We start from the raw sequence: 25,699 nt of genomic DNA on the forward strand, positions 1-25,699 counted from the left end.
ACAATAATTTTAGATACTTTTTTTACATTTTTACTAATCAAATTTATCTACAATATAAACCACACCAAAAATGTGGCTTTGGAATTATTTTAATAAAAGTCAAATATATTAGAAAGATAAGGAATAAGGAAAGAGGAAGAGGAGAGAAAGAAACAGAGAGGAAGTGGGGAGGGTCGAGGGTGCACCCCTCCTGGGAGGAAAAGAGAGAGCGAGAAGGGAGGGGCCTTTCCCCCAAAGAGGCGGGTCAGAATACTAACATTGGTTTCGAAGGGACGGGTCAGAATATTAACACTCAGCATTTCACAACTTTACCACCATCATAACTGGTATCAACCATCAGATTCAAAGCTACCTCTGAGTCCTCAGTTCTACCTGAGGTAACACACAGAATGGTTAGAGGATAAATCGCAAAACTACTTGTGTTTCTACAATATGACCACTAAAAACTAAATTCATAATTGACTATCAAACATCATGACACTGTGTAAAACCAATCACATTTAAACAATCTACTCTCACCATGAGCAATTAATTCTATTCTTTTCTTTAAATTTTTTAATTGAAATCGTATTACATCCCCTCCTGTCCTCCCTCTTCCTCTCTTCAGTCACTACCACCTACTCTTTCTAGAAACCCTCCCACGCCACCCTCTCTCAAGTTGATAGCCTCTCTATTACTAGATTTGTTACATACATATTTGTGCATGTATATGTGCATATATATACATATATATATAAATACAACCTCTCAAGAATAGTAAAAATTATAGCAAAACCACACACTTGTCAGTTGTTGATTCTAAATAGCATGTATCCTATAACGCTACATGCTAGCCCTATTTTAAAAAAAGTCTTTACGTTTCTCAGACACCAATAAGTAAATGCATACTCACCACTTCAGCAGTAGAACCTTTGGGTTCATGCAAAATAATTGGAAGATTGCTAAGAAAGCCAATTTCTCCATTTGCAATGGCTGGGGTAACCAACAAAGAAATATTTCTAATTTTCCCAAATCTGGGGCTTACTGGTGGGATTGGGGGAAATATGTTCACCAACACCACCGCTTCCAACTATAAAACACAAGCAAAAACAAGAGATAGGATAGTTATTAAATTATTAGTTAAGAAAAAATACCAGCATGACATGTCTACATAGTCACAAGTCACCAGTAAATTAGAACTTCAAGACCTGTCCCCCGCACCAACCCTCTAACACCTCCTGAAGTGACTGCCAGAGTCCAGTCTCTTCTGATTCTCGGTATGATGACTAGGTGGAGTTCTCCCTGGGTTCTTTACTTGTAACTTCATCCTACGTTTTTAATAACATCTGAATATCTCCCTCAAACTCCAAGTCCTTATAACCAGTCACTAGTGAGCATCTCACAGATGTCACACAAACATTTTACAGACAGACTGTTCAAATAGAAATCACTATCATTGTTCCAGGACCTACCCACCACCACCTTTTTGTGTATCACCACCTGTTTTTCCACCTTCTCACAGAGCCAACTTCATTGATGTTTTAAAAGTCAAATGTAAAGTATCTCTCCCCATTTTCTGCCTGGTTTCCATCGACTCATGTATCCAGTCAGCCACCTACTACCCTTCTCTGCCAGCCTGAAGCCAGTGCAAGACCATTCAGAACTCCAACCATACGCAGAGCAACCTAATGCTTAAAGAAATGCAGTGCACATACAGCACACTATTAGTCTCCCAGGAGCTGATGAAGATGGTAGTCTCCTCACCGAGAATGGCCCTCCCTTCATCATCTCACAATTTGAAGTATATGCCCTTAAAAACCAGCTAACTGTCCCCTCTTCCCTTCGAAGATCTCTTGGGATTCTCCAGTTGTCTTTGGCCACCTCCTTTGGAAGCTCTACCACTCTCATAACGCTTCTAATGTAACTACAAACTTCACATGTCATTAGTTCATCATTTCACATCTCAGATTTCTGCTTGTTAGGGATCTTAAAGGATCTATGTCCTTGTCAGCATGTTCCCCATACACAACACAAATCTGAAATGCCACAACTACTCAATAAGCATTTATAATTCATCCCTCCAGGACAAACAGCTCTGTAGGGGTCACTGATACACTGCAACTTTCAACATCTACATATGGAACTTTATCAGTCCATACTGTTCAATGGAGGGAGTTAGTCATTGCAGGACTATTAAAAAAAAAAAAAAAGGGCTTTTAGGTCACATGAGACTTTCAACTTCACAAAGCATTTCAAATCTCCTCCTCTGCAAAGCTTTGAAATGTTGACATGATGCCACTAAGAAACCACAGCAGAGATTTGTGGTTTGTATGGCTTTTCCAGAAATGGACAGGACTGGGCTGTTCTCCCACGACTGGAATACTTTGTGACAGACAACATAACATCCCAAATAGCCAATTTAATGCATCATTTAAATGTCATACTTTTTGTTGAAAATTAAAGACAGAAAGAAGTCAGCATTTAGTAAGTACTCATTTGAAGAAAAATAAAAAGAAATTAGAGTACAAATTCTGCCCAATACTGATATACAAACTAAGCCAATTAAACAGTTTGATTCTTTAGTAAGCTACATTGACTTTATAAAATAAACTGTAAGACAAATATGTAGTTAAAACCATTTACATGTACTTTTATTCTCAGAGAAAATGAACACATGTACACAGTCATATATATCTATATTCTTAGAAAATAGCAGGGCTGGAGAGATGGCTCAGTGGTTAGGAGCACTGCTGCTCTTCCAGAGGACCCTGGTTCAATTCCCAGCACCTACATAGCAGCTTACAACTGTCTGTAACTCCTGTTCCAGGGAATCCAATGCCCTCACACAGACATACCTGCAGGCAAAACACCAATATACATAAAATAAAAATAAGTCAATAATAAAAAACTTCTCTACCAGGGCTATATTTAAAAAAAAGAAAATAGCACCAAAAAAAAATAACATAGACACATCTGAATGAAATGTTAGGATAAGAGGTTACATTGGTTAGAGGTAAAGAGGTATCTGAAATCTCCAGTCATGTGAAAGTAGTCATCTGTGAATACACATTCATTCCCAGCTGTTCACAGATCTCTAGGCTGCTAGAACTGTCTAAAGCAATGGTTCTCAACCTGTGGGTCATGGCCCCATTAGCAATCTCTAGCTTGGAACAAAGGCAAAATTACAGTTATGAAGTAGCAATGAAATAATTTTATGGTTGGGGTCACCACAACATGAGGAACTGTACCAAAGAGCTGCAGCATCAGGAAGGTTGAGAACCACTGGTCTAAAGTATCAAAGGAAGAAAATATACTTTTTTACTCAAAACTTTCTATAAAGAAAATGTAGTAAGTCATTCTGCCTACTTTTATCAGGTCATACAATTAATTCTAGTGCTTGTACTTGTGAAAACTAAAAGAAAAGATATAAAAGATGGTGAAAAAAGATCAAAGAACTGATCAAATAAGAAATGCCAATTTTAGTGCCTTGCCTTTGACACTCTGGTTCCTTAGACATCTGCAAAATGAAGGTGTTCCCTGCATTCATAAGGGGCCATGTTCGCCTTCACATATCCGCTATTGACAGGACATGCCTTCCTAATGTTGTGCCCCAGGACACCTTGGCTGAAGGGTTCAAAGCATGAGAAGAGCATGCTTCTGGTTCCCCTTCCTGTAGTTCCTTCAGCTTTCCATGCAGTACAATGCTGCACACCTGTCTTAGTCAGGCTTTCTATTGCTGTGAAGAGACACCATGACCACGGCAGCTCTTCTAGGGGAAAACTTTTCATTGTGGTGGTGGCTTACACTTCAGAGGTTTCGTCCATTATGTGGTGGGACATGGTGGCGTGCAGGCAGACATGGTGCTGGAGAGGTACCTGAGAGTTCATCTTGCAGGCAACAGAACGTGGTCTGTGTGTCACCCTGAGAGAAGCCTGAGCAAGAGACCTCAGAGCCTGTCCCAACAGTGACACACTTCCTCCCACAAGGACACATCCTACTTCAAGAGGGCCACACCTCCTGAGAGTGCCACTCCCTTTGGAGTTTTCTTTCAACCCTCCACAGCACTCTCCTCTGTCACCTTCCATGCAAACGCCATCACTTTCTTACCCCTCAGCCTTCCTGAGCCTCCAGCTGTTTAATCCCAGGGAGCTAACGACGTCAACACCTGGGAACAGCCTCTCCCTTCACAGGAGCGGTTAACTGTCCGCACTTGACCGCTTCTGTTTCCTGATTGCATATGGAGCTAGACAAAGAGCTGGGTCTGCAGTTAGTAGTGCAAACAACTTTCTAACTGAAGATCGCCAAAAATTAGTCCTCACACTACAAGTTTTTCCTTAGTGTTCAAGTATTATAAAAAATAAATTCTGTCACATGTATGGAGTGTCAAGATAAAATAACTTGAATAATAGCTGACCCTCAGAAAGTTCTTAGTAAGGCCCTGTCTACAAGGAAGTTACCTGTAGCTACTTTGAAAAGTTTTTAAGTATTTTGAAAACATTAATAATTTAGTATCAGGGTTACTGACAATGACATTGATGTAGAGCTCTCTATCCATAGTAAAAGCTCGTTTTGTAGAATCAAGAGAAAATAAAATAGAAACCTAATATGGAAGCTGATAAATTCTCTATAAATCCAAATAACACCTCTGCATCCTCAGTCCTTAGTGACGCTGTATCACTAAATGCTCCATGATCTTAGTCACAGCACAGCACTGAGTGCTCTGGAATCGCAAAGGGACTTAGGATGCTATGAAAACAAAAGCAACAGTGTGAAATATTTCCCTTCTGAAATCCGTTTAAATAACTTTGTTTCCATATGAATTGTAGCCTGTGTGAGACCAAAGGCAGACAGACAGGAGGGTGAACTGAACACTGAGATACCAGAGAATATTTTAATATTCTTTAAGCATGTACTAATAAGAACACCCTGAACCCAGAGGACATAAACACCACATAAGATGAATGAAAGTCCAGACACCAAACAGGAGACAACTTTTATTAAATTCTAAAACCACTCAACACCTTATATCCCAAAGACTTTTGGAAATTTGGAGAAAATTATCCCAAGTATGAACTAGTCAAATTGTATGCATCTCATTTAACAAAATCAACTTTAAAAACCAAACAAGTTATGATATTTTTAACTTTTTAAAAATTTCTAAAGACATGCCTACGTGTGTTCTGATGGCAGCGTTCTGGCTTTCAGTCCGTGCTACAGAGAGCTCTGGTCTTAACCGTTTGCTCTACTCAACTTCTCACACTCTGTCGCGGGGTCGGCCATCTCACAAGTGCATGCCATAAACCAAGAAGAGTCGGGCACAGTTGTGAGTAGAGCTGCGGCCTGAACGCCTCTAGAAATCTTTAGAATCGACTGTCTTTGGGCAAACATCACGGGAAAATCTCCCCACATGAAGGAAACAACGAAATTATGATAATAAAGATGAAGGTCAGTGTTCCTATCCCCAGTGACGGCAGGGACATGACCAAAACCTCCCCTGGATAGATAAGCACTCATCAAAAAGTGTTCGTCACGTACTGGAAAACCATGTGTCCCTGTAACAGGCCACCCACCAGACCACTGGGTGCGAGCCTGTGGCATGTGTATCACTCAGCTAGGTTCTTCTGGAGGAAAGAGCTGCCCTCCATACTTAGCAAGGCTGGACACAGGGCATGGCATTTAGGGAGTCAAGAATACTACATGCTTTCGGAGACTAACAAAATTACCTGAACAATAAATCATTCCCTTCCTTTTAAATTTCTCATCCGCAATTCTGGGAGCTAAAAGACTGCCTTCTGTGTGGTAATTAAGGAACTGTTCAAATCTACAACTATTTCCCAAGCAAACAAACATTCTAAGGATAAGATTTCACATTTTCACCCCTGCAAAGCCTCAGGAAGTTTATGCCACATATACACTTTCTGCATATGTATTTTAGGGGGGATCTATTATGGCAAAAGTAAAACATAATCCAAAAGGGGAACACCAGGAGCTAAGAAAACCCAGAGTTTGTTAAAAAACTTCCCAACCCAGGAGAAGACAGAACAAAACAGTTACTCTAGCTAATCTCAACTTTCAACTGTGGTGAAACTGATGGGCGATCCCGTATCAGAGCAGGGAAGGATCCTTGAGGAGTCAGAACCTCCAGAGAGAGCCATCAGAACCTGGGAAATACAGCCTGAGTACGAATGCCATCAGAACCCGGGAAATACAGCCTGAGTACAAATGCCATCAGAACCCAGGAAATACAGCCTGAGTACGAATGCCATCAGAACCCGGGAAATACAGCCTGAGTACAAATGCCATCAGAACCTGGGAAATACAGCCTGAGTACGAATGCCATCGTAACCCAGGAAATACAGCCTGAGTACGAATACCGAACTCATTTCAGCAGCATGACACACAGAAATAACAGAAATGTTATTTCTTTGGTATACACTGTGAATGGCACGATGGGAATGAGACTAGAGTTCTTCTGTTGTGTATGTTTTTGTTTTGTTTTGTTTGAGACAAGGTCTCACCCTCGTAGCCCTGGCTAGCTGGAACTTGCTGTGTAGACTGGACTGTCCTCAAACTCAGACCTGCCTGCTTCTGCCTCCCAAGTGCTAGGATTAAGGGCATGCACCACCATGCTCAGCTTGAGATACCATTGTAACTTTACAAATCTATTCCCATTATCTATTTCTGTATTAAATTATTTATATCATCAAAATTTGACAAACAACTGTCACAGTTTTCTAACTAAAGAATCAGTCCATATCAGATATGTGGAATACGGAGATATTATCCATCTGAAATGAGTGCAGCCATTTTAAACTTTAATATTAAAAAAAAAAGAATGTGTTTGGCAGATAAAAGTTGAAAAACAAGAGTGACAGGTGGAAGGATGTGATGCAGGGCTCTTAACTGTGGGAGGTCCAGAGATCCGACCCACGCTTAATGAAGAAACAGATTTTTGAATGTACTATTTAAAAGAAAAAAAGAAACTTTTCCGATTGCTTTTACTTTCAGAAATGCTTCTCTTATAATATGCACTATGAGAAATATTTACTCCGTAAATCCCATTCTCATGTCCTATTTTCCAAAGCAAGTCAAAGCTCTGGTGACTCTGTCCCTTATTCAGATTTGTGAGCCATGGGAGGTGCCATCTCTTAAGGGACACTCTACCAGAGTCTTTTGTTTTGCTTTTTCTTGTTTGTTTGTTTTCCCACAGTTCAGTACATAGCCAAGGCTGGCCTCTTCCCTTACATCCTCTTGCTTAGTCTCCTGAGTGCTGGGGTTACAGGTGTGTACCGCTATGCCAGCCCTAAGTAGTTTCCAAGAACAAGGAGAATCTAAATTATAAACAAGAGCAGAATCATTGTTAGCTGTATTACACAGACAACCAGAATTGAGATTATTTTCATCATCAAAGTACCTGCACTAGGAAGTGGGCCTCATTCTGAAGGAACGCATCATTTCGTATTGGTAATTTTGTCGTGACTTGATGGTCATGTTCTGGGAAAATGAGGCTGCCTCTCCTGGATGCATTTAAGATACCGTCTTTTTCTCGCAAAGGGTCCACAGCTCCAGCGGGAATATAGAGTGCAGAATAAATCACCTTCAAGTCTCCTTTGGTTCCCCCTAGTCTCGTCAAACTCAAGGATAAGCATCGCTCGCTCGGACTGCTTTCAATCTTCTGGCTTTCCACGGGAAACAAGGCGATTTCTCCGTAAACATTGTCACTGTCCTGAATGTACAACAGAAGCTACAAGTGAAAGGACATGGTTAGCGCAGGAGTTTCACAACCGGGATGGTCCGGACGACTCTGGTCTTTATTATTTATGCATACACCATGTCTTCAACGACCATGTTGTGTAGGAAGACAAGTAAAAGAACCAAAAACAGTTTCAAAATTTTTCAGAACACAGAAGTTTTGAAACTTTTTAGACAGTAAAATATTATGTCTGGGCTTAAAGATAGTGTTAGAAGCTTTGACTAGTGGAGAAGCAATCTGTCCCTGGTTCTAACCAATAGGTACAGTGAAAGGACCCACTGTTTGTTTGGATTTTGTTGTTGCTGTTTTACTTTGTTATTTTCTGAAGACATTCAGTTGATGAAGAGAAGTAACCACCCCTTTGGCAAAACCAGAACTCTTTCTGCCACACAGAACTAAGCATACACTGGATCTGTACCCTTAAATTCTTCAGCGCTTTTGTATCACAGAGGTATGGACAGGGGTGAAGCATGACACATCCCCACCTGTGCTGGCTCGCTCACTTCAGCACCGCCTTGTGCTGTGTGAGGCAGGATCTTAAGGAGGTAAACTTCAGCCTCTTCTGGAAGGTCGTCGTCAATGACAGTAAGAGGGATTGATGCCAACATCTGCCCTTGGGCAAACTGGAGAGTCCCAGAACTGGGGCTGACGTCTGCTGTCACCGGTGAGGGATCACTGCTGTTCCTTGTCAGCACCCAATTCACAGAAACATTTCCGTGGGTGCCACCGTTTCTAACGACTGTGATTTCTTCAAATCTAGAATTGTTTAGAACACATAAGGTCATATCATGCACTCTAAAAAAGCAGAGACCAACAAAAATCTAATTTGTTTTAATAGGAAAAAATTATAAATATATGGACATAGCCTAAGAACCTATCATAATATGGATTCATTTTAATAATTAAATCACATTAAAAAGAAATCAGTAAAGCAGTTACAGAGGAAACGGCATATGCTCTCACAGCTCAGCCTTGTGTCCACACTACAAAAATTAAATCACGCAACAGTACAATAAAGTAATTATGGGTGTGAGTTCAAAATAAATTATACCTGGAAGCTTTATCTTCATCGATTATAACGGGCCTTTCGAACAAAACACTATTGAATGAAAGAACTCCATAAGGTTTGTCGTTTGGCTTAATGGTGACCTGTACAGAAGAAGGACCCACCAGCACGGCGTCTCCCTGCAAGGTGTTCTTTAGCAGCATTATGTGAAATGATTCAGCTATCTCTGGTATGGTGTCATCGATTATTTGAAATTTCAAGTGTGATTCATGAGTAAAAGGGGGAAAGGTAAGAGTGGTGTTTGGCTGAAGATCGATGAAGTCTGCATTTTGCTGGGCATGTGCGGTTGAATCCCCGGTCATAACTTTGTATCTGACTGAAACTTCGGACTCATCGGCTCCAATCAGGTTCCCATCGCTATCCTTCCCACGGAGCACTGGAATAGTGAGGATGTGGTCATCCTCAGGAATCAAGTAGACACTCTGGATGAACTTCACAGGACTGTCGTTTTTCCTCACGGTGATTTCAACCGAACTCCGAGAGACGTTAATCTCTGCTCCTCCTTCTACACTTTTCAGCTGAATCAAAAATACTTCATCATTTTCTGGCACCTGTCACAGGATTTAAACAAAACATCATTAGGCAAAATACCTGCAACCAGGCCCAAGTTTTTACAAAGGAGTGTGTTTCATAGAAACAGGAAAGGTAAAAGTGAGAAAAAAATGATAAGTGGCTCATCTGGACTTCACATACTAAAATATCTTCCAAATGTTAATTTATTTTCAGTTAGGATGGAAAATGAAAAATAACTTAATAAAGCAATCGTATGAAGAATTAGTGATGAATATTTGCTTCTTTGGATCTTGATCAGAGTTGAGAAAACTATAAAATACACATAATAAAACAGGGAATAAATCCTTGTCAATTTTAGAACATTGGTGGGGTCATAAAAAGTATTCAAAGTCTAACAGTGCCCTAGAATCTGGAAAGTACACTAAATATCAAATAGTTGCTTCATTTCAGTGTATGAATTTCTCTCCCATCTCTCTATATGATTTTAATTCAGGAGTCAATTCTATGATATTAAGAAAACACCATGCCTCTCTGGAGAATGGCCCAGAAGAGTCATTTCTTGACAAAATACTAACATTACTCAAGAGGATAGTTTTTTATAGCTTACAGAAATCCCAGAGATACTCTCCAGTGTGCCTTCCTGTTCAAGCTTTGCATTCACTGCAAATTATATTTTATGAATAAGAGTGAAAACCCACATCATTTTTACCTCCATCAGTAGCAATTCAACAAAGTAAAGATACTTCTCCCAAAATATACTACTAAATCTTTTAGATGTACAAAATCAGTAATTAATTCTTTGTACACAGATCATAACCTATGATTGCTATGGAACCACAGAGAAGAAAGCTTTTGTTGACCTCTTGAACTAGAAAAACAAAGGTCAACAACGCTACCAAATATTTCAGGTTTTTCCAGAGAAATCTACCATTCTAAAGTGTTTAGTGCTTTTTCTCCTTTAAGTATTGTTGGTGCTTTGGTTACAGATTTCTGTCTATTTTTCCTGTCTTCACTTCTTTAACAATACCTGGGTTCCTTTGTAAGTTTGTTTTTTTTCTTACTGGCCATGAGGAACATCTTTGTATACTACTGCTCAGATTTAGTGTTGTCTCTGCAATTGAGGTATGACATATATCTAAATCTTCAGTGGATTACACATGAAATGTAACTATAAAATCTTCTTTATGACAGTGAATCTAAAAGTATCTAGAGAAAGAAGTCATCAGGACTGCTCATCAGTTAAAGATGCCATAAAGGCTGGTAACCTGGAATTGATTCCTAAAACCATGTGTAAAATGTGCATGCATGTATGCATACATACTCTAGTAAATAAATATTTTAACCTAAACAAAAATATCAATTGTAGTAGAATTTTTCCTGAACTTATATTGAAACATGATAAGCACCCATGTCCCCGTTCAAACAGTAAATGATTGATAAAAAAAATATATAAGCAGGTATTACAAAATTCTTCAATCTTTACATTATATTTAGTTGTCAATTAATACTCAAGTTCATTTTAAGACACTGGGGATGGAAGCCAGGGATTTGCACATGGTAGGCAAGTGTCTCCCCACACCTCCAGCCCTGTAAGCACAAATTAATATGATTTAATTTAATAAAATAATAAATCAGGTAAATATTTGTAAGCTGCATCCCCAAATAACAGCTTGCTAATTCATGGCTAAAGTATGAATGGGTACACCATGTTAATGTGTCAAAAGACTGCACTCTTGAATAATTTCAAATAATAAATACAATTTAATATTCAAATAAATGGTTCTCTAGAAGTCTCCATCAGAGACCCTGTCTCTTCTACATATTTAACACTGTCTGACCTCATCATCAAGTACTGTCCAGTTGTGAATTACAGTGGCCCTGCCGGGTGGGAAGGTGATATTTCCTCTAACCGGGTTCAAATCTTCTTCAGGGGGATTTGGGCCACCTGATACCTGCAAAGAAATAAACAAAACATCTAGAAGCAAAGAGCATTACTGTCATGTCAGCTGGCAAAATCCTGAAGTTTAAGGAGAGTTTACAAAAGGCTTAAGAGCTTGCACGAGAGACCGCTTTTCTAATTAAGTCAAGGTCTGTAATGCCATTACAGGCCTTGACTATGATTATAGTAAACTGTGTTTTCTAAGGTTTGGGATTGTTTAACTGTTATAAGAAACCTGAGGGGAAAGCTGTATAAACGTGTCATCCTGAGAAGAAAGACGTCGAAGACCAGTGAACTCCCTAAAGAAATGGGATCTAGTTGCAGTTCCATCACAGGCTGTGTGACCTCGGGCAAGCTGCTTCACAACTCTGTGCAGCATTTTCCTCAGCTTTAAAGTGAGCAAGAGAGCGTCTACTTTTCGGGGGGGGGGGGGAGGTGAGAATGTGTAACCTCACTCTCTAAAGTGTTTAGTGAGCAGCACGTGCCTTATCAGTCAGGTCCTAAATATAAAAGCTGCAATGCGAGCCCCTCCCATGTGGGAGTCCCAGTTAACAGACAACAATAATGACAAGTAAGATAATACGCAGCACGGCATGGGGACAGGTATTAGAGAGAAAAATGAAGAGCATGAGGGAGGCTGAGTGCTGCGGGCTGTGAATTGCAGCAGTCGCCGGTGTAGGGGACAGAGTATATGGCAATACAAAATGCTCCACAAGTTTTGCCTATAATTGCTTAAACAAAAAGGCATATTTAACCGTAGCAACAGTTAAAGAAGTAGAGGCCATGGATTTGAAAGAGAGCAAGGGCACAGGAAGCCTGGAGGGATGGGAAGGAAGCGGAAGCGGGGAGCTTCCTGTGAACTTAATACATGCCAGCAGAAGGGAAACACTTCACTATTAACCATGAAGTTTATAGAACCGAAAGTATTTGTCGTCAATTAATCTTAAGTAAGTGTGATATTTATCATACAGAAGACTTTGGTTGTGTAAATTGCAATCATCTGATACAGACTATTAACATGTTATCATCTAAAATTATTTCAGAATGAACTTACATCAAAAGTCACAGTGACCATTCCGTAGGTCCCCTTTTCCCTGGTGAGAGTAAGGGGCACAGATTCGTTTCTGCTCCTTGGTTCAGCCACTGAGATTGATGAAGGCTATTGGGAAGAGCAAAGGCAACCAGGCATGGATCAGGAGGTGGTAAAAAAAATTACTCCCTTAGAAATGCAAATCAATTCAGATTGTACTCTTACAGTGTGTATTTCTAGCATTGATAAACTGTAGATGACAAAAAAATGAATTTAGAAGAGCAGTGTAAAGAGAAAACAAAGCATACAATAAACAAGTTTTCCTGGCATTACTAGCATCTGTTCTAAGGAATCTTGAGGGCTACCCAGCTAAAGGATGATAAATTAAAATGCTCACAGGGCCCAGGAGGTCACAAAAGGAAGTTACGCTCTAAGACCAGGCTAGTGGCTCTCTGGAGCCACTTGTTCTCAAGCACTCCTGTCTCATAACTAGTCAGAACGTCACTGAAAAGCAGACAGTTGTTAATGACTTTCAGAACCAGAAAGAAAATCACTTCAGAGGAAAAACAGGGAAGACTTCAAATGTTGAAACATGTTGTCTTAGGTTGGCTGAAACAAAGGATAGATGAGGAAAAAAGGAAGCACAGTATACGAGGGCACCAGTGGACATCTCTAAGAGTGACAGTGTCACAGCCATCCATTAATGGAGATAGAAATACCGTCTCTATGGCTTGTGATTAGATTCGATGAGATAACTTACATCAAGAGTCTCTCCGACTTCCTGACACATGCTGAGTATTCAATAACTGTTGGCTGTTACCACTGTCCGAACGCCATGTTCATTATCAATATAATTGTTGAAAGGCTAGAGATGGAAGCAGCATTGAGAACTTCTGTGCTGTGGGATGTTCTATATGTCCTGTGGGAGCCCATTCTTGGGTTCCTCAGGCTTTACCCAGCAGGTCTGCATACAGGATGATTAGGACCAGGGCCTGAGTGCAGGTGTCTGAGATGGTCTGCACTTGGCTGTGCTGGGGGATGGTCTGTATGTCAAGTTGCTCTGATTGGTCAATAAATAAAACCTGATTGTCCGTGGCTAGGCATGAAGTATAGGCGGGACTAACAGAGAGGAGAAATAAAAGAACAGAAAGGCAGAAGGAGACTGCCAGGACAAGCAGCATGTGAAGATGCTGATAAGCCACGAGCCACGTGGCAGGGTATAGATTTGTGGAAATGGATTAATTTAAGATATAAGAACAGTTAGCAAGAAGCTTGCCACAGCCATGCAGTTTGTAAGCAATATAAGTCTCTGTGTTTATTTACTTGGTTGGGTCTGAGTGGCTGTGGGACTGGCGGGTGAGAGAGATTTGTCCTGACTGTGGGCAAGGCAGGAAAACTCTAGCTACACTTCTGTGACACGGAGCTCATGCGGAGTCTGTCAGAGGAGGCACAGCAGCACTACAACCAACCCCACAGACTAGTACTCGTTCCCATAGCGTAAGGTCAGGAGAGAGAGAGAGAGGAGAGAGGAGGAAAAGGAAAAGAGAAGCAAGTTTCAAACAAATCGGTATGAGCCTCATGGGTAGTGAAGAAATTAGATGGAGAACTTGTTCCCTGATAACCCTTTCACTCAAGAAGTCCTAATTAAGGTAATCAGCACGTATGAATGACAGTACATTGTAGACTACCAAATATCTACTAAATTTAAGTTAGGAAAACATCCCTTTTAATAAGATAACGCAAGCACAAAGACCACATTTATCCACAGCTTGCCTTGTTTCAAAGATAACTCTTCAGAAATGTGACATAATGCATACAAGTGCAGGAGTGTTCAAAATGGAAAACGAATAAAAAGCTGGAGGCTGTGGAATCAGATTTCTCGATGTTGCTTAGCAACGGAATTCAAAAAGACTATCAGGAAGATTATTATAGCCTCTAATTTGCTATCCAAATCCAGTAGTGTTGAAGACAACCTTTAATTTCAGCTTAGGAGCTGGAAACATTTTCTCTCTAGGAGAGACTTGTCCTGTGTTTTTGTTTCTAAAAATGAAACCCTCTGAAAACGGGATTCGCTAGAAGAACAAGAACTTGATGAAGGAGAGGGAGTAAACTGAACAGAATTTTAGGAGAGGAGACAAAGTTTTAACTTCCATGAAATATGAATTAATAAGAGAATTAAATATTAGGATATGCAGTTTAAAAGAATATGACTTGATATGAGAATATTCAATATGAGAGAATATGAACTGACATGAGAATTGAATTGGAAGAGCTATCACATCTGCAGGTTAATCTTAAGTTTACTGTAAGTTTTCTCCCTTCACAGTTACTCCAGACGTACGGAAGAGTCTGGAAAACAGGCCAGACTTCCTTATGTGGCATTTGAAATACATACATACATACATACATACATACATACATACATGAGAGCCCACGTGCACATCCACATGAGAGGCCAGGCAACAGATGACGAACGAGTCAATGGATGGAAAGGGTTATTGTGAGTGTGGACCCTGAGCACATACGCTTCAGTGTGCAACAGTGTAAACACACAGAATGCAGAGCACCTACAGAGTTAGTGTCAGGCTTACTCCAAAATCACAACAGAATAGCACTAGTCAACAACGGGAAAGACGGGTTAAAAGGAAACCAACTGTAGTAGTATCCGGCAACCATTACAATCTTCACACTGTAAGCATACCGCACTAAAGGAAATAATTCCAAATGCATTGTCATTCGACAGTATCGTCACAGTAGCCGTCCTTGGCCATCCAAGTTTCACATTTGCTGAGGGTTTCTAAAGTGAAAATAAACAAATTAATAAAGTAAATATTAGAAGAAAAATAATCTTTCGGCAGAACTCCTGTCTTCAATTATTAAGAGCATGAATAGACCACCCCTCTCTAAAACTCTATAGGCAGTTAGCAGCTATGGGGGAGGTACAGATTTTCCTCAGTGACGTGTCCACTGGCAAGGAGCACGTGCTCCTATAAACAAACCCTCACCCACGCCGCTGACCATCTGTCAAAGAGATCTATGAAAACCACCGTGATACATATCCCTTGGCTTATCACAAATAGAAGAGACTTCCAAGTGTTAGAAGATGTTTTATGAATCAAAGTTGAGGAGAATGAACTTACCTGTAATGTCAGGTGAAAAGTGAAGGTTTCATCAGGCTCGGGAAGATCGTCATCACACACTGCTATGTACACGGTCCTGTTTGTGCCTCCCGCGGGGATAAACGCCGCAGCGTACGTGTCAAAAAAGTCACCAGTGTCTTCGCCATTCAGCTACCGCATGCAAAAGAGAACATCCTCACTTAACGGGGATCTGGACAAGCCAGACCGACCCTCCCGGGAGCAGCTGAGGGGACAGGCGCAGATCAAGCGGCACTGACATTTCTAATAGGATATGCAAAGACAAGTGTCCGGCAACAGGTATGACTCGTCTTCTGAAAAATTACCACAGGGCCAGCAAGATGGCTCAGGGGCAAATGTGCTTGCAGCCAAGCCTGATGACCTGGGGTCCATTCCGGACTCACATGGTAGAAGGAGAGACCGGCTTCTACAACTTGTCCTCAGACCTCTACCTGTGTGTCCATAGACACACATAAATAAATAAATATAATAAAAATTATTTTAAAAACAGGAAAATCACAGAAATATTATGTATAAAATAGTTCTTAACATAGTGGAATCAAAGTTAATTGCACACTAATAAGTTAATAGAAAAGTAATGCTATTTTCTTCCTCTGTATCTTAGTTGATGTAGTATTGACTACAGCCTAGCAGGACAAATTATGGCTAAAACTCTTGAAAAGGAGAGGTGGGAAGCAGCTTGTAAAATAGAGGCGGTGCTATTGTTCTCCCAATGGGTTAAAAAAAAACCCTACATCCAAAACTTTCAATCTGAAATTATAATTAATCATTATAAACCTTCCTAATATTTTAATCTGTGGATGCAAGATTGCTGGCAAGACTCACAGCAGAGTGGCAATTACAATATTATAAAGGAGCAATTCATTGTACAAATTCAAAGACATTTCTTTCACCAGAGCTTAAAATTAATAATTTAGCCTCTAGGGAAAAATATTTAGCACAAAAAATAAGAACATATTTTGGGAAAGTTTAGTCATTGTCTAGTTCTAATTTATTTTTAAAAAGCTTTAAATAGTTGAGAAATCAAAATAAGTTGGAAAGTGTTGAGAGGGTCTTGGATAAATAGTTCTTATAACTTACTATGGAAAATGGCAGCCTTTCAGAAAGTATTATCAAGAGGCACTGAGCATACATTAAAAAAAAAATACTCTGTGAAAATCAACCAAAACTACAGAGAAATAGTCATGTATATAAACAATTCTCCAGAATGCCATTCACTATAGATGATAAAACCTGAAAGCAACATCAATGGAAAAACAATGGAGAAATGTTTAGAATACAGTGATCTAGAAAGAAAAGCAAACGACAGCAATCTGAAAGAGGAAAATTGCATCAAAAGATTGTCAAACACAGTGTACACTAGAACTAGAAATAAAGTCAGCAAATGTATACATAAATGTCAAACTGAACAGAAACTAAGATGTTCAAAATTATAACCCTGGGTTTATTTTATAAGTAGCTTTTCTTTTCTTTTTCTTTTTACAATATTTTACAACATGATTTAACATTATTTCTTAAGGAATCACTTGGAAGAGCTGGGAGATGGGTCAGGTGATAAACAGCCTGCCCTGTACACATGCAGACTTCAGTTCAGCATCAGGTAAAAAGCCCGGAGTAGCAGTCCACTCAACTGCAACCCTAGTGCTGTGGAAGGGTGGATACCAAAGAACCCTGGTGATAACTAACCAGCCACTCTTGCCCACCAGTGAGTGGCAGGTCTAGTAGGAGACCCTCTCTTTAAAAATAAGGCAAGAGTAATAGAGGAAGACACGTGACATTGATCTGGCCCATACACACCAAAGTGGGTGTGTATGCACCTATATGTACATGTGCACACAAACTAACATGAAACAAACACACACATGTTACTTTTGCTCCCGAAGTTTTAAGTACATTGAACCTCTAATATAGCAATATCATTATTGGTTATATGACATTGCTTTCTGGATAAAAATAGACACAAACACATAACATTAAACATCCAATCCTAACAAATTTTATATAATAAAGAATTTACATAATCTACTTAATTTTTAATGAAGTTAATATACTTCATTTTTCCAATAACAATGGCTCTCTAACTGAACTCAGGGTTTCTTTTCCTTTCCTGTCATTTGTGTCTTTTAAATATTGCATGTATTTTTATCTAAGTCACCTCACAATGAATGACTAATTATATGATTCAAATTACCCAAAATAAAATAGTTTTGTTTTATTTTTATTTTTATTTTTGGTTTTTCGAGACAGGGTTTCTCTGTGTAGCTTTGCGCCTTTCCTGGAGCTCACTTGGTAGCCCAGGCTGGCCTCGAACTCACAGAGATCCGCCTGGCTCTGCCTCCCGAGTGCTGGGATTAAAGGCGTGCGCCACCAACGCCCGGCTAAAATAGTTTTGTTTTAAAATAAACATATAAATGATTTAAGATAATTAGCCTTTATCTTTAAAATACACATGTCAGATGTCCATTGTAACCCTGGGGCATTCTCTGAACCTCTGAAAGACTTAGATACAACAGCTCATTCTCCAGATCATTTCTCATAATGAAACTCAGACTCGGAACCTCAAACACTTAAAAACGTTGTTCCTACTGAAACTAAAAATTGTCGCATGCATATCATTTTTAAAAACCATGGCTGCGGTCCTTTCTTACCGACACAATGGCAGTAATGTTTGCTGGCTCTCCTCTCCTCTCAATGACAAGACGAATAACTGTGGTACTTGTTTCATTAACAAAAAATTCTGTTTGTCCAGCAAATCTTATTTCTGTTTCTCCAAATACAACAGAGATGAGCAAAGCTGACAGGTTCACTAATAAAAATAAAGAGATCATTCCTAGAGAAAACAAGAAACAAAGTCATAAAGCTCAATAATTTATTCTCATTAGATTTTGTTCAGTGTTACAAAGAATAATAAGAAATTAAGACAGGCATAAATACATCAACTACTAAAACATCCAACTTCAATGTGTGATGATAGGAGCTAAAAAAAATAATTTGTTATGTTTTTCCTTTTATTATTTAAAACTACCTTTTTGCATTTATCTTCTACATCAAGATAATTATAAAGTCAACTTAATTAAATTTGTTTTTTAATGACCCCAAATGACTTACTATTATACCCATAGATTAGTGCATCTCTCAACCTTCATCAGAGAAAATTTCCTCTTGCAGTAGATGACAACTAGTCAACCTGTAGAGACCGTGGAGTGCTCAACCCTAAACGGCACTTTCATATCACACCCCTCCGACGAGGCTTGCAGACCATTGGGAAAGAGGGAAAGGAAAGATTGTTTGGAGCCAACAGTCAGAAGCGATGGGTTAGTTCAAGCAAATGGTGTTGTTCAGACACAAGGCAGTTGTACATATGCATTCTAGGTGTTCATAAGACCTGCTCAGACTCCAGTCAGACAAAATCCCAGCATGGAGGCACAGAGGTCAACATGAAATCCCATAGTTAGCTCGGGAGCTAATGACATTGGACAGCTGCTGAGAAGGGGAAAGTCTGTTTTCCTTAATGAAGTGACTCCTGGTAGGTCAACCACTCCAGAGCAAGCCCCACTCCCAAGAGCATCACCATAACACACAGTGGAAACAATAAGGAAGAAAACTCGAAGTTGGTGGGTCTGGAATTGAGGCTAGAGACGGTGGGAGGAGTTGAGGAGTATGGGTAATCAAAATGCATTGTATAAAATTATCAGTTAATAAAATATTATTTAAATTTTGCCGGGTGGTGGTGGCACACGCCTTTAATCCCAGCACTTGGGAGGCAGAGGCAGGTGGATCTCTGTGAGTTCGAGGCCAGCTTGGACTACCAAGTGAGCTCCAGGAAAGGCACAAAGCTACACAAAGAAACCCTGTCCTCGAAAAACCAAAAAAAAAAAAAAAAAAAAAAAAAAATTTTAAATATTATTTAAATTTAAAAGCTAAAATTTTGAAAAGGAAGATAAATATCGCCAAAAGGAAGATAATTCAGTAACTTGACTTAAACATTATATAACGTATACAAGTAGCAAAATCCCAGCAAAATCCTGAGAGGAAGCAGAGGCAGGCAGATCTCTGTGAGTTCGAGGCCAGGACAGCAAAAGCTACACAGAGAAACCCTGTCTCGAAAAATCAAAACAAAGAAAAAGAAAAAGAAAAATTTACATCCTAACACATTAATACAAATTATTATTAAAATATGGAAAAAACAGTTGCTTTTGTAACTTACAGAAACTTACCATTTCATCTAAGAAAAACCTAAGCAACACCATGCAAAAGCAATTAAATCCATTTTTCCTAAATAAAACTTGTTAAGTGACAGCCAAAACTAAATAGTTGAAGATAAACTTTAAAGTCGATTGATTTCTTGGTTAATGTCTACTTCCTTGACTAAGTTTTAAAAATAATTATTTGAAGCTGCCAATCCCTCCACAAAGGTAAATTGCCAGGATTTAAGTTTCTTGCACTGATTTTATTAGCTAAACTGCCAACCCTGCTTAGAGCAATGTCAGAGCTGCTTCAGAATGAGCAAAGTCAGCCAAATGTGCTCCTTTTCCCTAACCCCCATTCTTTGCACTACAACTCGTGTGTTTATGAGATGGAAATGTCGTTCCCACTTTTAGCTGCATGTGATTCAAGAGCTTTGAAAAGCCCAACCCTGCAGTGGCCTCATGGAAGCCCTGTTGTTTTGTAATGTAGATGCACCTCTAAAAATGAGAGCTATTTATCTCACGGATCGTTAAGATTCCAATGGATCTATGTGACCAGTCACACGGACATAACCCATTTGTGTGTTCTGAAGGACAGTGTTCTAAAGCACAGTCACAGTGTTACCTGCTCCAGGAGACAAATGCGTCCTTTAATCTTTCCTTAGCCAAGGAGCAATGAAATTCCACACATGTGGTATTTCTACATGGCTACACGTGACTTTCTATGTAAGGAGTACCAAACGTATGAATCCTTAATATATTTTAGAATTTAACTGGAATATTCCCCGTCCAGTGTATTGTGACAAGCACTCTCAGAGTGCTTAGCCATGTCTTACATGCCGCTTAATTGTAAAATCGCCCAAACCGAGACACAGAGTTCAAATGGAGTCCAGAGAACAGACATAGGCCAGGGGTCAGAGATGCCAGGGACTTGCGTTTTTTTGTTTTTTTTTTTTTTTTTTTTTCAATCTGTCCCTAAGCTTCTAAAGCCAGAGAGATTTCACAGAACAGTTCTGACAAACTATGGGAAAGAAAGGACCTAGAGGTCATGAAAATAATAAGGACTGGAAGGGTGGGGAGGGGCAACTCACCCTCCAGGTGTGATGAGAAAGAGCAGCTTCATGGTGTGAAGAGAGTCAAACCTCAGCCCTCGGACAGGAGATATCCTAGGACTGCAGTAGCAGAACTAAAATGGTCACGTGAGTGCCGAGGTGAGCAAGAGGGAAAGTGGGAAGACAGCCTAGGGGAAGGACATCACATGCACAGCCCAGCAGTTCTCAAAGCCATCGCCCCCTGAGCTTGGTACAAAGCCAGCTCTCATTCAGAAACCCTGATCCAGGAGATGGAGGCTGGGTCCTTAATCTACAACTTGTAATACTCCTTATTTATTCTAATGCAAGTGCAGAATACACTTGGTACACTTATAAACACACTGCATAAACTGTGAGGAATAGGTTTTAGTGGGGCCATGTAATAGCCCACATCTGTAGCTGTAAGTTACCTCCTGAATTTTTCCAAGCCACAGATGGGAATTTATCATACGCTTTCTCCTTGTTTTTTTTCTACCTATTCTAGTACTGTACTTTAAGATTCCATGCATCTGAGCTGGCTTTTTGGAGCCCAGGGCCTATCGTGGGACACCTTACAAAGCCTTGGTTTAGGGGGCGGGGTTTGAACCTGCCTCAGCTGAATGTACCAGGCTCTGCTGACTCCCCATGGGAGTCCTTGCCTTGAAGGAGGTGGGAATGGGGGGGAAGCGGGTTGTGGGGGAAGGCTGAGGGGCGGGTGGAGGGAGGAGAGGGCACCTGTGATTGGTTATGTAAAATGAACAGGAAATTTCTTAATAATAAAAAAAGAAAAAAAAAGATTCCATGTATTGCTGTGGGATGTTCTGTATGTCCTGTGGGAGCCCTTCTTGGGTTCTTTGTGGCGTTACCCAGCAGGTCCGTATAGAGGATGATTAGGACCATGGGCCTGAGTGCAGGTGTCTGAGATGGTCTGCACTTGGCTGTGCTGGGGATGGTCTGTATGTCAAGTTGCTCTGATTGGTCAATAAATAAAACCTGATTGGTCGTGGTTAGGCAGGATGTATAGGCGGGACTAACAGAGAGGAGATATAAAAGAACAGGAAGGCAAGAGACACTGCAGCCGCCGCCATGACCAGCAGCATGTGAAGATGCCAGTAAGCCACGAGCCGCGTGGCAAGGTATAGATTTATGGAAATGGACTAATTTAAGCTATAAGCACAGTTAGCAAGAAGCCTGCCACGGCCATACAGTTTGTAAGCAATATAAGTCTCTGTGTTTACTTGGTTGGGTCTGAGCAGCTGTGGGACTGGCGGGTGACAAAGATTTGTCCTGACTGTGGGCAAGGTGGAAAACTCTAGCAACAATGTATCTTTAAAAAATTGTAACAACCTAATAGTATCACAACAACAAATATTTATCTATACATTGTTACCTGAGCACTATATATGTGTGTGTGTGTGTGTGTGTGTGTGTATATGTATGTATGTATATGCATATATATATATATATACATATATATATATATATATATATATATATGCATTCAGTTCCCACAATATCTCTATGAAGATTCAAGAATCATTAGCCTCATCTATGGGTTAGTTAGCATACTCTGTCAGTCAGCTAAGTCAGTGGATAGGCAGGATTTTATTCCTGGAGTCTCTGGCCAGAATCTCTACCCAGAAACTTTCTATACAGCCTCTTAATTCATTCCTAAAAGTTACATGTTCCCTTCTTAGACTGACCTTGCTACACATGTTTGCAAACATCCACATATTTTACAGTCATGTAAACCACCCCAAACTGCCCTGCCCTTCTGAAAGTTTTCCCTTCCTGTTCTAATGAGCACTAGAGGTGTTTATGATGCTGTGGTCCCCTCCAATACTTTAAATATTTAACAGCACCTCTTCATATCAAGACCAGTGAACTCAAACACTGGGTTCTTACAACCTCCCAGGCAATTAGAGCACACAGATCTTACGTTTATCTCAGGAAATTCATTTTAAATTGGTCCATGTCAGAGAGTTTTGAAATTAAGCAAAACGAACAAATAGGCACGACAGGAAGAGCCTCTGGAAGTGCCTCAACTGCATGACGGCTCTGGTAACTGCACCTGCTTGCTTTCATCTTTCACGCTGTAAGAAAGGGTGTTGGGGCAGAGCTGGCGTCTGAACAGATAAAAGATGAACCAAAGCAGTGAAAATGCAGCTTCCATGGAAGGCAAGCATAATTACTCCAAAGCCCAACAGTAAGTGTTCCAGAGTAACTAAGAACATTTTCTGCTATCACACTATAAATAGAACACATGAAAATTCCCCTTTTGATTAAACTCAGAAGACCAAATGTTAGTAAATGATATTATTATAAATATGACTATATTTCAGATCACTTTTTCCTCTGAGGTTTGATAAAAATTTGCACATGCCCTTTTGGAATACTTATTTTAAATTCCTTATGAAACAGATTTTCAACAACATATGTTTAAAGACTACAAAGTACATAATTCATATTCTGCTACAATCGTAAGAGAACAATTTTAGCCTTGTTGACATCCTCCTTTCTCTCCATAATGGCACAGTACTAGAGCATTCAAATCATCCCCAACTACCATGTCTCCTCACGCCTCCCCCTCCTGCTTGGTATGACTCAGAGGAAATCATAACTGTTGCTGCCAAAGATGGCTCATCCCTTAACACAACTCTTACCACAGTCAGAGACTAGAGAATTAACATTCATTCTTACTTATTTCCCATGGGACTATGATGTTTGGCTTGTCTTAATAACACAGAGGTACAAAGGCATAGGTTGTTAAATTCTAGCAATCATGTTCATCCTATCCAAGTCACCTAATTCCACAAGAAAAAAATAAAAAGAAAAGTAAAATTTGAAATATATTTGAGTAGCTCTTACAATATAAATTGAATGCTTTCAGAAATATATCATACAGCTTGCTACAGGATTTGTATTTTGAGAGACTAGTCTACATTGTCTCTCTGCTAATCACTGATGACCCAAAGTTTTTAAGGCACGGCCCTAGACTCCAAGATAACCACAGTCATGGGCACATGAGCCAGGTGTGGAAAATCAAAACCAAGACGGTGCTTGAGTCAGTGTTGCACTGTGATGATTGGGGCAATCATCGCTCACAATGACACGAAGCCAGCTCAGATGAAGACAGAGCCAAGAGATGGGAAGAAGCAATGTCTCAGTAACCAAGATGAAGCTTTCGGATTCAGTCTTACCCTGGATTTTTCAACTGTTATGACAAATAAATCACATTTGTTTACGGGCCAGTGAGATGTGCACTGGATAAAGGTTCTTTGATATAAACGTGACAATCAGGGTTTGGTTGCTGGAACCCACAAGGCAGAAGGCAAGAATTAATGACTGCAAGCTATTCTCTAACCACAGGCATGCTGTGGCAGGCACACTCCCACCCACATACATATGCAAATAAGTAAACGTTCATATTTTTGTCTTCTATATTGATTTCAACTTGGTCACTTTCAACATCAATATTTATTTGCTGATATCCACCCAGTGGTGTCCCGAGCCCGTGTCACGGTGGACCCAGTGGAGGCACTCCCAATCGCCAACCCTGAGCAGCATCAGTCTTCCCCAGGCATTCCTGGAATTTGTCCTTTTCTCGTGCAGTGGTGTCTGCCATCTTTACTCAGTTCAGCTCGACACATGAGCAACCAGAACCCCTGGATAAACCAAAGCTGGCTTCGAAGTAGAGCAGACACAGCCGGACATGCCAGTGACTTTCAGTCCCGGAAAGGAACCCAGCAACAACATGGTTACTGGGTCTTACTACATGCGGTTGGCATTAGTTCTTCCTACTCATGTTTTCCAGATCCTTTAGCTTCCAATGGTTTATAAATATGTTGATTTCACACAAGCAGAATTCATATAACAGAAAAACAAATCTATACTGGAATAGTTCTGCAAACTGATATTTGCAAAAACAAACCCAAAAACGTTATCCATGAAGACATGCACATGCACACTCATCCAAAACACACAAGGGTGGGGGAGGGGATTGATTTAAGAGCATGTTTCCTGATCCTGCCCCGGACTTCCCTTCTGGACCAAAGCTCCCATCCTTCACCGGACTTCCCTTCTGGACAAGAGCGCCCATCCTGCCCTGGAGTTCCCTTCTGGACAAGAGCGCCCATCCTGCTTCGGAGTTCCCTTCTGGACAAGAGAGCTCCTATCTGAACAAGAGAGCGAGACTTCCTGAATCTGTCAGCTCTGTCTGAACCAAGTGCACTGATAAGACCAAGAACGAACCACAAGGAGATGGGCAGACATCGAGGCAGAAGTACATACAACAAAATGAAGATCAATACAGCATCACCAGAACCTAGCCCACCTCCAACATCTAGATCTGAACATCAAAAATTGGAAGAAGCAGAAGAAAACAGCCTTATGAATAACATCATGAAGAAGGTAGAGGCTTGTGTAGAGGAAAAGACAAAAAAAATGGCAAGAACGCTATTAAAAAACTAGAGGAAAGGACAAATAAAGTAGAAGAAAACAATCAAGTCCTAGAAGAAAACAATAAAGCACTGAAAGAAAATCATGAAAAAGCAATAAAACAAATGAAGGAAAGAGTCCAAGACCTGAAAAGGGAAATAGAAAAAATGAAGAAGACACAAACAGAGGGAATGCTGGAAATAGAAAATCTGAGTAAACGATCGCGAACTTCAGATGCAAGTATAACCAACAGAATGCAAGAGATGGAAGAGAGGATCTCTGGCGTTGAAGATACAGTAGAAGAAATAGATTCATCAGTCAAAGAAAACACTAAAGCCAACAAAGTCATGACCCAAAATGTCCAAGAAAGTTGGGACACCATGAAAAGACCAAACCTACGAATAATAGGGATAGAAGAAGGAGAAGAATACCAACTCAAAGGCACAGAAAATATATTCAACAAGATCCTAGAAGAGCATGTTTCCTTCTCCTCTAGCGGCAGAAGCAGGGCTGAGGCGCACGGTGCTCCTGCCCATTTCACTGTCTTACACAGGACGCTAGGAATGC

At 40.2% G+C, this 25,699-nt stretch overlaps 1 protein-coding gene across 1 annotated transcript in view; it reads right to left on the reverse strand.

Moving 5' to 3' along the window:
* Positions 1-25,699, reverse strand: part of Adgrv1 (adhesion G protein-coupled receptor V1) — a 541,812-nt gene that overhangs the window by 488,468 nt on the left and 27,645 nt on the right. The window contains exons 2-10 of the mRNA XM_076552019.1: positions 18,087-18,268; positions 15,421-15,570; positions 14,982-15,077; positions 12,305-12,409; positions 11,150-11,263; positions 8,784-9,349; positions 8,218-8,488; positions 7,394-7,723; positions 893-1,069 (exon numbers count right to left, since the gene is read on the reverse strand). Coding sequence (XP_076408134.1) covers positions 893-1,069; positions 7,394-7,723; positions 8,218-8,488; positions 8,784-9,349; positions 11,150-11,263; positions 12,305-12,409; positions 14,982-15,077; positions 15,421-15,570; positions 18,087-18,266 — 1,989 coding nt within the window. The 5' untranslated portion in view covers positions 18,267-18,268. The remainder of the gene's footprint in view (positions 1-892; positions 1,070-7,393; positions 7,724-8,217; positions 8,489-8,783; positions 9,350-11,149; positions 11,264-12,304; positions 12,410-14,981; positions 15,078-15,420; positions 15,571-18,086; positions 18,269-25,699) is intronic.

Source organism: Peromyscus maniculatus, chromosome 15 (genome assembly GCF_049852395.1).
Source record: "Peromyscus maniculatus bairdii isolate BWxNUB_F1_BW_parent chromosome 15, HU_Pman_BW_mat_3.1, whole genome shotgun sequence".
NCBI lineage: Eukaryota > Metazoa > Chordata > Mammalia > Rodentia > Cricetidae > Peromyscus > Peromyscus maniculatus.